Here is a 13,789-nt window from a genome sequence, read left to right on the forward strand (position 1 = left end):
AGCTATCCTCCCTTGCACAGTCTCTGTTGTCTCCCAGTCTCAGTGATTAATCTGGGGGGGGAGCCCAAGCCCGCCCTCTACTCCAGGCTCCAGCCCAGGGACCCTCATAGTATCAGCTATGGTAGCTGACCTTTTGGAAACATGACACGTACAATTCCCTGGGCTACTTCCCTAAAGCAGCCCCCACTTCCTCAGGCTCTACTTCACCCTTACCTCAGGGCCTCCTTCCTTGTGCTTGATATGGTGTGAACTGCTCAGTCTCCAACAGCGCAATTTCTTCCTACAGCTCCTGACCATCCACACCCACCTGACTAAATGGGAGGCTTTTAACTAGTTTCAGCCAGTCCCTGATTGGCTTCAGGTGTTCCAATCAACCTAGTGTTCTCCCTGCCTTCTGGAAAGTTCTTAATTGGCCCCAGGTGTCTTAATTGACCTGAAACAGCTGCCATTTAGCTTATCCTGGTACCAGGGATTTGTTTAGCCTGGAGCTAATATATCTATCTCCCACTACTTTTCTATAGCCATCTGGCCTTGCCCCGTCACACTACACATTATCTTTTCCTGGATTGCACTGAATAATGTTTAATTTAACATATATAGAATGCTTCAAGCTAGAGTCTAAAAATATGGTTATATGATGAATATTTTACTTGCTAAATGTAAGGGAAGATGGGTCAGTAATCAAAGCTTTATTTCCCCTCTCCCCCCTGTATTTCAGTTCTGTTACAACTGGCTAGTGATGCTTTACCAAATGATATGACCTTATCTCTTGCCTACCTACTTGCATTACCACAGGTAAGTTTACTTTTATGTGTGTATGCACAAATGTTAGCCTCTCATATATTTGTTCGCTTATAATTTTGGAAACCTGTTTCTTTGGGCTTAAAATTCATATCCTTCATCTCTACAAAATCCAGCTTTGGGCTGATTACATTGAAGAAAATCTGAACAGATATTACTGAACTGTTGTGTCGTGAGTGCTGGTATACCTCCTGATATTAAAATTAACTTGTCAAGCCTTTTTGCACAACAATAACTCAAATGCAGCTGACAAATTTGGAAGGTAGCATTTTAATAAAGGGGGATCAGAATTGTATTTAGCTGAGTGATATTTTGCGGTAGCCTCAAGACAGGAGCTAGTGTAATAAAGGTGGTCTTTTGTTACGTATTTTGATGCAGTTATGTTCATTTTTGCTATGTATTAAATCCCTTTTAGGGGGGAGAAAAACACATGTAGTCAGTTCTGTTTCTAAACCATCATTCAAGACCAGCTTCTAGAAAGCTTGTGCGCTTACAATTATAAACTTCTTAATTCTTTCATCTAAGTTAATGTCCTTTTTCTCCTAGGTGGTAGATGCCAACAAGTGCTTTGAAAAGCAGTCACATTCTGCTTTATCTCTCCAGCTGGCAAGTTATTACTATAGCCTGCAGATCTATGCTCATTTGGCACCATGTTTCAAGGACAAATGCCACCCCCTTTACAGGGTTAGTTCTCTTTTTTCCCATATTCGTTAATATGCAATATAAAATCTATTCTAAAAAGCCTGTATTAAGCCTGTTAAGGGGAAGCTCTTACTTGCACTTTGGACAGTCAGCCAGGTTGTATGTAATAATATATTCTACTGTTCTGTAAACAGAGAAGTACTTAACATATGTTTCAAAAAAGTATAGTATATGTTAAGTTATTTAGGATTTGTATACAGTAGCGCTGTCCATTTCCAAAGCACTTTACAAACATTCATCATATACTGAATAGGTCATCTGCCAGTATGGATATTACACCTCTGGGGAAGACTAAACTGTCTGTCTAAACAAGAACGATGTTGTTACAAAAAGTTTCTTTTGCGTGTTTTGAGACAGTGTATTGTTGCACTGTACCTTAGGTCAAAAATACTGCATTGCAAATTGATTACCAAATGATAATTACTCACTAACTTGATTTGACCAGTTTCTTTCTGTTGTACAGATTCTCTCCTTATTCATCACTAATAGTTAATGTCCCCACCTATGGAATTTTGGAGGTGGTCCAGTGTCGTTTATTGCAGGCTCAGGGACTAAATCCAACCCTTCATCTCTGGCCACTAGATTTTCTGCCTCCAGCAGTTGAACAAGTTGATGGTTCAGTTTCTCCTTACCATTTTATCTTATTTTAATTGGTATTTGTTTTATTGCAATAGTGATTTATAATATTTCTTAGTCCTCTTCCCCAAGATCAGGTATCTGGTAGAGTGGTGGGTTCAGTCACCTGGATCTGCAGCTAGCAGTACCTCTCTTCTGGGACTCCTCTGCTTCCATTCACTCATGGCAGACCTGTCCAGCCAGCATAGGGATAAGCAGTGAGGCAGCTCTAGAGAGAGCAAATTAGACTCTGCCTGTTCATAGTTAAGGCTATGGTTTTGTCACAGAGGTTGTGGAAGTCACGAAATCTGTGACTTCCAAAGACCGCCGTGACTTCAGCCGTGGCAGTTGGGAGCTGCAGGGTCCCGCCGCCTTGTGCAGTGGCAAGGAGCATTAATGTATCCCCGCTGCCTGAGGATAGTGGAGGTACCCCGCAGCTCTCAGCCGCTGCAGGCAGGGGGATCCCACCAGCTCCCTGACTGCCATGGGCCGGGGGACTCCCGCCAGCTCTCCACACGCTGCCGCTGTGCGGCAGAAGGACCCCTGGCCCCTCCCTGCCCTCCGCGGCTACGGGGTTGGAGGATCATGGAAGCACTCCCCACCACTGGGGAGGGGACAGGGGGACCCCGGCAGCCCTCCCCGGAACTGGGTAGGGGGCAGGGGGACCCTGGAGCTCTGAGCCCAGATGGGCGGTGGAGGCCCCAGAGCTCCCAGCCACCCCGCAGTAGTCCAGTGCCTTCCCATTTTATTATGGATATTTTTTAGTAAATCCTCAAAATGATAAAGGCATTTGTACATGAGAACTCACAATTTCTCTACAAGACTCTTCCTTCTGATCCACTCCCCGCCTCCAGAGTCTTAAAAAATGGCTGGTAGATGCTATAAAACACAGGTTGTAAGTTACATACCTAAACAACATACCATAGTTTGACCTGTCCAGAGAAGCAAACTCATTCCCAACTGGGCAGCTGCTGGGAAGAATTCACAGCCACCAGTTGTTCAAAATCAGGAAGAGCTTTCTGAACTGAATGCCAAGAATTGTTCACCCAGGAATCAAAACAGACATGGTTGGTCATAACTTTACCAACATGGTAAAAGTTACAAAAGTCCTAAACTTCAATTCATTAGTCATTTCCTGGCAGTGATCATTTATAACCAACTAGCCCCAATAGCTGTGAGTGCTGATTGCATGCATCAGCTTTCACCCCGACTGGGTTTCTCAAGATATGCCTGCAAAAATTCTATCTGAGAACCTAGAACTACTCCCCTGATGCAATACAAATTTAGGTGTCATTCTTTGATCATTTCCAAATGTCCCTTCGTGGGCAGGGAAGTACAAAACATATGCTGAACACAACCCAATTTTCACTCTCGACTCTGAAAGCAAACCTTTCAGGGTGGGATGCATATTTAAAAGGCAGTCTTTCAAAATGTCAGTGTTCACATGGTTTTTAGTTCACTTTGACATCTTTTTCAGTGATGGGTTTTAATAAAAACATTGGTCCCATTCCATATTGCCATTCCTATGTTCACACTGTCTAGGGCAGTGGCCAATTCCTGCTGCTTCAGAAGATGGTGCAAGTAACCTGGTAGGGGGCAGTTTTGGTGCTCACAGAGGAATCTGCTCCTACTTCCCATTAGAGGTGGCTTCTGGTTGAGGCACCAGTGTTTAAAACCCTTCCAAAACCAGGGAGTAGCTAGAGGTCAAAGCTTCTCCACGGCAATGGAAATAATATCCGGGGCAGAGAAAAAAATCTACTACCTTTCAAAACAGTTCAAGTAAAGGATACAGAAAAGAGGAAAAGGGAGAGTTGAAGTCCTCCTCTTAATCTTTGACTGGTCCAGAGGGCTCTTTGGACTTGTTAGATAGCCCAGGAACTCATCTTGTACCTGCAGAAATTACTAGACCTCTCAAAGCAGGGACTCCTTCATCTGGATCTAGAAATCAGAAAATTAATAGCCTGGACATCAAAAGAGAAGTAAAGTTCAGCAAGGATTCTCCATTAGCCTCTCATACATCTTGGAATCCAGACAGAACTTTCAAGGAAATCTCATTCATTGATCTGGTCAAATTACATTTCTAGTGTGAGGGGGAAACATAAAGCTCTTTGGGGAAAGGACTGATTGTGCAGTACCTGCAGAATGGGGCCCTGACTTCCAGGGGGTGTTATAATATTAATAGAATAATCATCACAAAGTTCTGGTGATCTCAGCTACATTAGAGTTTCTCCAGAATGGTGGTTTGGAATTGTACAGCAAGACACCATTAAAATATGGATACAAGCCGTAATGGTGTTCTGTAGATAAGCACATCAACTTTATCATCAGGTGCCTAAATTAATCAGAATAACAGATTAGACAAGCCTAGACCCCATTACCTCCAAATGGTAGGTTTTGGAATTAGTTCCCCAATCTCTACAATAATCCAAATTCTGTTGTGAGGAAAAGATCATTCTTATATCTCTGGGCATCTTTCTGTTCAAGGTAAGTTTGTCTTTCCATAAGTCCTGTTGAGCGGTTTTTTATTTAAAATCAATTTAGTGATTTTTCTGTTAAACTGGGTTCAGCTCCTGTTGCTATAGTTTCAAGCTCAACGAAGTGAAAATCCCCTCTGGTGCTTTTCTCAAATTTGGAGACAAGGAACACATGAAGACCAAGGATAGTGACCACAGACACAATCACAAATACAAAGTCTTATCTATACTACCAGTTTTATTAAAGCAATACGTAAAGTTACAATTACCTGTGCTTATATAAATCCTAAAAAAAACCATGCAATGACTAAGACTGTAGTTGTACTCATATCCTCAAAGATATTCTAGAGTCTGATGAATCTCTCAAGAGATGATCATTGATAGTGGGGTGTTTCTTGCTGCAGTTTCCCAAGGGTCTTCCCTTCTTTTTACCCAATCTGGGAACCTCTTTTAGATTGCTGTTCTGATCACGTCTAACACCTTATGTATATGAATGAGAGTTTCAACTCTCTCTTCCTTATCTGTACTTCCACACTCCATGAGTATTGGGGTGCAACATTTTTCATAGGTTGATTCTTAGTTCCCCTTATTCTCACTAGCATCTATGCACAACATGTATACATGGTAACCTGCAGTCAGAACAGGCCAGTCCATGATGTTACAATCAGGTGTCTTGTGGTCTTGAACAATACATTGCAGTGTGTTGCAGTCTGTTTTTCTGTAACGGTACCTATTGGCACATCTTTTACAGTAATTTTTCAGCCTTACTGGCATAGGGATATTCCTAGGTCACCGACTCATGACAAGTGTTCTTAAGTTTACAGCCTAGTATGGCTAAGCTAAAATCTTACAGGCCTCTCAGCCTGCAGGCCTTGCAGTCCAGCCACACTTTACTTATATACCTAATACACACTCATCACACTTTGGGATCCATGTCTAGTAGCACAAATATGGTAGTATGAATAGTAAAATAATACCTCAAGCATATGAAGTACATAAGCCAATTCATAGAATCATAGAAGTATAGGACTGAAGGGACCTTAATAATAGGCCATTTTCTGTTCATCTCATTCCATGCAAAATGCCGAGGTGTTAGGGTCTCAAAGTTGCTGCAGGCAAGATGTTAGAATCCTGCACCAGTTGGCATTCTAGGCATCTGTGAAATTATTAACAGAAGTCCTGACATATATTGGAGGGAAGAAGTGGGGGAGGGAGAGGAGCATTTGGGTTGTTCCTACGTAATTCCTTAGTGTGCATATCTCTTGCTTTATTCATTGATCTGGTCAAATTTACATTTTTGGTGTGAGGGGAAACAAACTTCTTAGGGGCAGAGCTACCTCTTTGTGCACTTCCTAACACCATGGGGCCCTGACCCTAGATGCTGTTGTCATACAAATAGAGTAATAATCACAAAGGCCTAGCAATATCAAGTGCGCTAGAGTTTTTCCAGGAAGTTCTGTTGGATTCTTACAATCAAGCACTGTAGAAACATGGATACAAACCATAGCAGCATTTTGTAGGCAGGCACACTGCAGTCTCCATTTGAATATCAGGTGCCACGTTTAGTCACAGTAACAAAGTAGACAAGCCTGTGACTGGTCTTTTTGTCACTATTACTTCTGAAAGGCAAGTTTTGGCATTAGTTCCCATATCCACACAAGAACACCTGAAGGAAAAGATTATTCTTATGCTCCAGAAACCTTTCTGTTCGAGGTAGGTTTCTAGTTCCACAATTCCTGGGAAATAGTTCTCCCATCATCTTTTTGTAACCCTTGGAAACTTGGTTGCATAAATGAGTATTCCTAAAACTCTGAAGCTATATCTCAGGCATCTGAAGTACATATGCCAACTGTGTCCTGGTCATCACACTCTATTCAAAATGCCAAGGCCTTAGGGCAGGGGTGCTGGACCAATTTTTATAGTAGAGGTGCTGCTGATGGAAACCATATATTTGGTGTTCGTTATGACTACTTCAAGCCAGGAGGTGCGGCAGCACCCCCAGCAGCCCTAGTTCCAGCACCGCTGCCTGAGGGCCTCAAAGTTGCTGCAGGCAAGATGTAAAAATGCTGCACTAGTTGTCATACTAGGCATCTGGGAAACCATTCACAGAAGTCTCCAGAGGCATTGTGGGGGGGAAAGTGTATGAGCCCCACTTGAGGCAGATTTGCAAAGTAAATTTCCATTCCTTTTGGTAGGAAGGTGCTCCTGGGTTAGTTCCCACATAACTCCTTAACTTATAACACTCTTATTTTGCATGGGGGATGGGGGAGGGACTTTAATTCCTGCCTGTTATTCTACTATATTATTATTATTATTTTATTTTTATTATTAAAACTCTGCTTATCCCCTCCCCCCAACTTCTGGGATTCACTTCCTGCTGTTTCTGGTTAGTGATGAATAAGGAGTGAAGCTGTGCAACGGAATGAGAAATTTCTTACCTGAGAATTTTCTTTCTGTTAGCAGCTTTTCTCCTTATTGAACCCACCCTGACCAACTGGTAAATGACCAGAATACAAATAGAATTTTTTCTCTAACGGGAGACTTGGGGATATAATTGTTTTAAAATTAATATATCAATTTGTTATCTTAATGCTAATAGTTGGTTGCTGGAGTATTTCTATGGCTGTGAAAGAACTCTTCTGGTGGCCTGACGTGAAGGGCAGGGCTTAGTCCTGGCGCCTCCAGCAACAAGATTGGGTTGCCTCTGAATTTCATAGCTGGGGGGACATTACCTATATTGATGAATGAGGATAGAAGATACCAACAGAAAATTGTCAGATAAGAAATGTGTGGTTCTCTTCTCCTGTATGGTATTTAAAGTAAGAAATCAAAGGAAAAGCTGAAACATTCATGTTCGCTATGAATGTTCTTTTCTGAGCCACTGTGTTATTTGTCTTGTGACTACGGGTATGTCTACACTGCATGTGGAGGTGTGATTGCAGCATGTATAGACATACCGGAGCTAGCCTTAATCTAGCTAGCTTTGATACCAACAGCAGTGAAGCTGCAGCAGCACTTGCTAGCCACGGAAGTACCCAGGCTCCTGGATGGGCTTGTAGGACTTGCGTTGAAGCCCGCATTGCCATGGCTTTGCCACTGCTGGTACCCATGCTAGTTAAAGCTAGCTTGGGTACGTCTACAAGTGCTGCAGTCACACTCTCTGATTGCAGTGTGGGTGCACCCATAGTGCAATGGTAGTCATTGTAACTAACTGGTTGTTGCCAAATCCAGCCTATGATTGCACCAGAATAAGGAAAGCATGAGCTAGGTTGGTTGTGTGTTGACCAGACTAGACATAGTGTGGGAGAAGCTTTGTGTTGCATTGTCTCAGGTCTGCCTTTTTTTCATGAAGCCAAGAACTGCCTCCATCTTTGCGTGTGTCAAGCTTCAATCCTGTATTCCTTCAGATCCCCTCTTCAAACCCACTGCTGTGCAGTAGACTTGAAAAGTTAATCTGTTTTCTGGTGTTGTCTTCACTCATTCTTGTGCACAACTCTTTGCTATGTGTAATTTGTCCCAGTTGGATTTTAAGTTCCTGGGGCACAGGTATTTTCTTCCTGTATGTTGGCAAAGTATTGTGTCATCTGTAGTGTTGAGAGCGAATAATAAATAGTACTAACAGAGTCTTACTTGGTCTCAACAGAGAGTAAACCATGACCAAACATGCCTAAAATCTTTTTGACAATCCCATTTTATCTTGGAAAATATTAATTAATTAAGGGTTAGAAAATATGCCTTATACTGTTAGGCTCAAGAAGCTCAATCTGTTTAGCTTAACAAAGAAAAGGTTAAGAGGTAACTTGATTACAGTCTATAAGTATCTACATGAGGAACAAATATTTAATAATGAGCTCTTCAGTCTAGCAGAGAAAGGTGTATAACATTCTCCAATGACTGGAAGTTGAAGCAAAATGTATACTGGAAATAAGGTGAAAATGTTTAACAGAGTAATTAAGCATTGGGACAACTTACATGGGTCATGGTGGATTCTCCATCGCTGACCACTTTTAAATCAAGATTGGATGTTTTTCCAAAAGGTATGTTTTAGGAATTATTGTGGGAAAGTTTTTGGGCCTGTGCTATACAGGATGTCAGAGTAGATGAACACAGTGGTCCCCTCTGGCCTCAGAATCTATAGCCCCGTTAATGATGCAAGCCTGTCTGCCATCCAAAAGCTGTAATCATGTAGGGCAGGCCAAGTGCCATTGCCTAAACAAAGCTTTCTCTTTTAATTCAGAAAAAGGACAGTTTCCTTCTCCTTCCAACTCTTGGTAAGGGCCCTATGTGAAATAACTTTTTCCAACCACATTTTTAACATCATAACTCCTCCAAATCAATTTATGTAACTAAGTATATAATTACAAGTTAGAGGAAACCATATCAGTCTCCAATAAGTACCTTCCATTCAGGCAGTCTGCTTAACCTGTACTTGCAATTTTCTTGTGTTTTATAGTTTGTGGTGATGAAGAAAAGTTGCCAAAGTAGTACTTTATCTGAGTAAGTTGATTGTCACAGAGAGTGTTTTGCACAATTCAGACAATTAAAAAAAAGTGAATGCAAACCATCTGTTTCTGCTCCTCTCATCCTCAGCTGCTGTCTCACATTGCTCAGCTTCTATTTTGATCCAAGAATTTCATGATTGAACCTTTGTTGCAAAAGAAATAATGATCTCCTTGTACAACACTAGAGTTGGGTATAGTCCCACAGTTGTATTACTGTGTTCCTGTAAGACCTACTTGTCCCCCTTGCTAAATCTCTTGTCCCTTTTTTAAATGTCTTGGAGGCAGCAAAAGGAGGAAAAGAGAACTTGTGCTACAGGTTCCACTTAATGCTTTTTTTAAGCTGCTCTCCAAACACTGATAGTGTAAAAAAAACATTGTATTCCTAAACTTACTCTTCTCCAGACCCCTACCCAACTGCTTTTCTCTCACTCCAGTTGTCAAGTTTTCAAGGTGATCTGCTACAAAGTGCCGATTTTCATTTTACTAAAAGATCTGACTTTCACAATCAAATGAGAACCAGAACTCTCAGTTAGGGAGGAGGGAGTGTCTAATTTTCTTGCCACCCTCTGATTCTTTATGGTAGCCGTATGTAGACTTTCACATAGCAGTACTTGGCAGTAAGTTGCTCACTACTTGCAGCATCTTTGTGTCTCCATAAAGTAGTCACCTAAGACTTGGAAAAGTTTTCTAGTGAGCTGGGGAGAAAGAAAAAAAATTACTGATAAAGTGCTTTCAGTACTGAGAGATATTTGGAGGGACTTACACCACATTGATTCTGATCTACTGTGAGAAATGGTTTGAAATTGTAAAGGCATTTCATACAGGCCCCAAAATCGCTATCACAGGTTAACAACTTTTGGGTCCTACCTGCTTGGGCTGAATTTGAAACAGAGATGAAGAGGCATAAAGCTCCGTGTCCCATTACAATCTACTGAACTATCCTATCTGCTATCTTGTATTAATGGGCAGTTATGTTTTGTGGTGTGATTTAATTTGAGCATATAGTCAATGAGGTTTTGATCATTACTGTGCTTATTTAAACAGGATAACTTAAAACTGAATAAGTTGTCATTACCACACATCTCACTTTTTTTTTTTTTTTGGATAAGTAGTGGGGAGTCCTTTTGGACTTCCCCAATGCAATAGAACTTAAAAAAAGAAAAGAAAAGAAAACAATCTAGGAAGTATTCCATCAGCCAAAAATTGCCCGAGTATTCAAACCGTGGAATCTACTATTTAAGGGGTTTACTATCAAATCTGTTTATATGGGTATTCCTGCCTTTACTACTCAGATATGCATAACATTATCCCGTTTTCACATCCATAGGTATAAATCAGTTATGCCTAGAAGTGTGTATTGTGACAAAGTTACTCCTCTACTTTGGTGGGTATTGTGCTTATTGGCAGATTTGCTCGCCTTGGAGCTTCACCACAGCCCTCAGTTTGGCCGTTTTCGTGAATCCACAGTCCAAGTCAACTCCTCCTGTGTCTGACCAGGATTTGGGAGGTTTGGGGGGAACCCGGGCCTGCCCTCTACTCCGGGTTCCAGCCCAGGGCCCTGCAGAATACAGGTGTCTAGAGTGCCTCCTGGAACAGCTGTGCGACAGCTCAGCTCCCTGGGCTACTTCCCCATGGCCTCCTCTCAACACCTTCTTTATCCTCACCATAGGACTTTCCTCCTAGTGTCTGATAATACTTGTACTCCTCAGTCCTCCAACAGTCCGTGTTCTCGCTCTCTGCTCCTTACATGCGCACCACAAACTGAAGTGAGCTCCTTTTTAAAACCCAGGTTCCCTGATTAGCCTGCCTTAATTGATTCTAGCAGCTTCTTGATAGGCTGATTAGAACACCTGCAGCCAATCTGTCTTAATTGTCTCCAGAAGGTTCCTGATTGTTCTGGAACCTTCCCTGTACCTTACCCAGGGAAAAAGGAGCCTACTTAACCTGGGGCTAATATATCTTCCTTCTGTTACTCTCCTGTAGCCATCTGGCCCGACCCTGTCACAGTATTCATTACAGTGAAATAAAATATCAGGTTAAAACTATTCCCCTGCTTATAAGCAAGAGTGGAGACTTCTCATTTCAAGCTTTAGTAATAATTCCACGAAAATTCCATCTCCACACCATGGAGTCTTGTACCAAATATATAGAGGAGGGAATCTCCATTAGGTAGTTATAATTTTAGAAATTGAAGGTACTGTGGAATTGTAGTTCTAACAGTTGCCCATTTTGGGGAAGCACTCTGGGTCAAATTGACATTATCATACTGTCCACAACACATGGAAATTAAGAAACTGGAACCTATCATTTCATAAGCAACATTTTTTAAAGGAACACATAATTAACTCAAGTGCTGCAGGATAAAATACAGCAGGAGAGGACAGGAATTAAGTAAATATTAAAAACAAAAAATCCTATATACTTGTATTAATAACTATCATTTTCAGATAGAAATTTAAGAAAAAAATACAAGTGTTACCTATCCTCATGCTTCAGGACATAAACTGGTTGGTATCTGAGGTCAGAAAAAAATCCCTCATGTGTAGACCTGATGCATTACCTCCAAAAACACCACCTACTAGACACACCTGAGTTCCATAGCAGAAAATTCTAATATTTTAAAGTGGTAACTTTAGGCTCAGGGCAAATGAAAGGCAGTTTTAAAAAAACTGTTTCGATTGACTCCAGAACTTGATGAACTGGAACATCCAAGACTATTTATTTAATTTTTTTAAATTAAGTTTATTAAAAGCACCCAAGAGTGTCAGGTGCCTCCCGATACAGATTAAAAAGACGTGTTCCCTGCCTTGAGGAGTTAATAAACTAATGTAAGATGTGATTCAATGAAAGGAGTAACCCACATTAGGGAAGGATAAGAGAGCAAAGACATGGATTACATTTTTAAAGGCTTAGGGCTTAACTGTATAAACATTTTGTTCATATGGCAACTTGAAAAACAATGTTAAAGTTAGGTATCCAAGTTTGTCATCCAGGCTCCTGGCTGTCCTCCTGGAGAAATTAACTTACACACGTATTTAACTTTACATACTGTGAGTAATCCCATAGTAGTCAATGGGACTACTCACAGGGCATGAAGTTAAGCATGTGCATAAATCTTTGTAAGGTCATGGCTTTACTCAGTGAAGGCTAGTGCACAGAATGATGGACTGAAGTTTATTTTTTTGGTTTTTTTTAAAGATAGATAAAATGAGTAGGTAATTTAGTCAGCCATTTTCTTATAGACATCCTGGAAAAAGTGGGTCTTGAGGAGAAGGTAGGTCTTATCTACACGGTATTACATCCCGGGACTACATCAGTGCACTTAGGTGTGCTCTAAAATGTACAGCCCAGTGGGTGTGCACTAACACACCATAAAGACAAGCCTGTAGCGGCTTTGTGGACCAGCTCAGGAAGGAATTATTTACTAAGATCACTTCTGGAGAACATTTCTGTTCTCCAAGCCTAAGTTTCTTATTTTCATCAAAAGATAAATTTTGTAGAACTTCTTCCTATTGATAGGACAGGTAAGAGGATAACTGTTTTACTGATCTACAAGGAAAGATACTATCCTCCAGTGTGTGGGGGTCCTCCAGGATACCATATTCTGAACTCTTCGGGTGTTCACAGGCAAACAAAAAAGATATATAGGACCTACTTTTAGTTCCAAATCAATAATACACATTTGTAGCATTTATTTTATCTTGTCATGAAATTTCTTTTTACTTGAGGAATTTGTTAAGAATTACTAAACTTGACTGAAGAATTGCAGTTTGGATGTTTCAGCAGCTCACCCCAAAATTATTTACTCTGATTAGATTTTCCTCTCAAACAGACCTTTTTCTTACTTTTCAGGCAAAGTCTTGAAAACCACAATTATTCCTATTAGAACCTTGTTATACACAGCCGAGAAAAAATGTAATAAATTGTAGTATGACATACTTTCCTGAGCTGCAGTGTGGAACTGGGATACCTCTGTGGCATACCAATCTGGGCCCGCCTCTCACTCTGTGAGGCTGTGACAAACTGCAGTCCTCGCCATATCTTGCACTTATGCAGCCATACACACGCAGGGACACACCCAGCTGCAGTTACGTGAATGCTTTCTCTAGCCACTCATGAACCAACAATAGAGAGGTGTCAGCCAGTTCCTCCCAGCTCCCCAGCCTAGGACCCCAGGGCTGTACCGTCTTGCCCTGGTCAAAAGCTTGACCAAAGTAAATTTATTGTCCAGTCCACCCGTCCCTCAATGTGGAGAGGACAATGCACTAGCACCTGTTCCTGAGCAGATCTCTGGTTCAGTCTTTGTTCCTAAGGTGTTTCCAGGTGTTGATTTGTGCGGGGGATGGAGGGGAGTGAGGCCAAGTGATGATGTCACTTCCTCCTTTTTCTTCATTGTTCCAAGCAAAGTCCCCAGCACAGTTTGTGGAAAAGTACAGGCACAAGATGGAGTCCCCTTTCACATGATCTAGTCACCTGCCCTCGCATGCTTCAATGAGTCATAACTGCCATTATCATATACTGGCTGACGTGTCCCCAGGAAAATCTATCAGGTGGGGATAAGCTTCTTCCATGGCCCATTGTGTTAATTGATGGGTCATTAATTGAATGATTCATCCACAATGTGCTGGCTAGGCTGGATGTAAAGTACCTTGTCAGTGTCACCCCAGGAGCAAACACATTTGAAATACTGGTACA

The 13,789-nt window shown here is 41.4% G+C and overlaps 1 protein-coding gene across 4 annotated transcripts in view; it reads left to right on the plus strand.

Moving 5' to 3' along the window:
* Window positions 1-13,789, plus strand: part of NBAS (NBAS subunit of NRZ tethering complex) — a 374,358-nt gene that overhangs the window by 192,792 nt on the left and 167,777 nt on the right. For all 4 annotated transcript variants that reach the window (XM_037894042.2, XM_043542251.1, XM_043542252.1 and 1 more), the window contains 2 exons: window positions 719-795; window positions 1,348-1,485. In XM_037894042.2, the coding sequence (XP_037749970.1) occupies window positions 719-795; window positions 1,348-1,485 (215 nt within the window). The remainder of the gene's footprint in view (window positions 1-718; window positions 796-1,347; window positions 1,486-13,789) is intronic.

The sequence above is a fragment of the Chelonia mydas genome, chromosome 3 (assembly GCF_015237465.2).
Source record: "Chelonia mydas isolate rCheMyd1 chromosome 3, rCheMyd1.pri.v2, whole genome shotgun sequence".
NCBI classification, from domain to species: Eukaryota; Metazoa; Chordata; order Testudines; family Cheloniidae; genus Chelonia; species Chelonia mydas.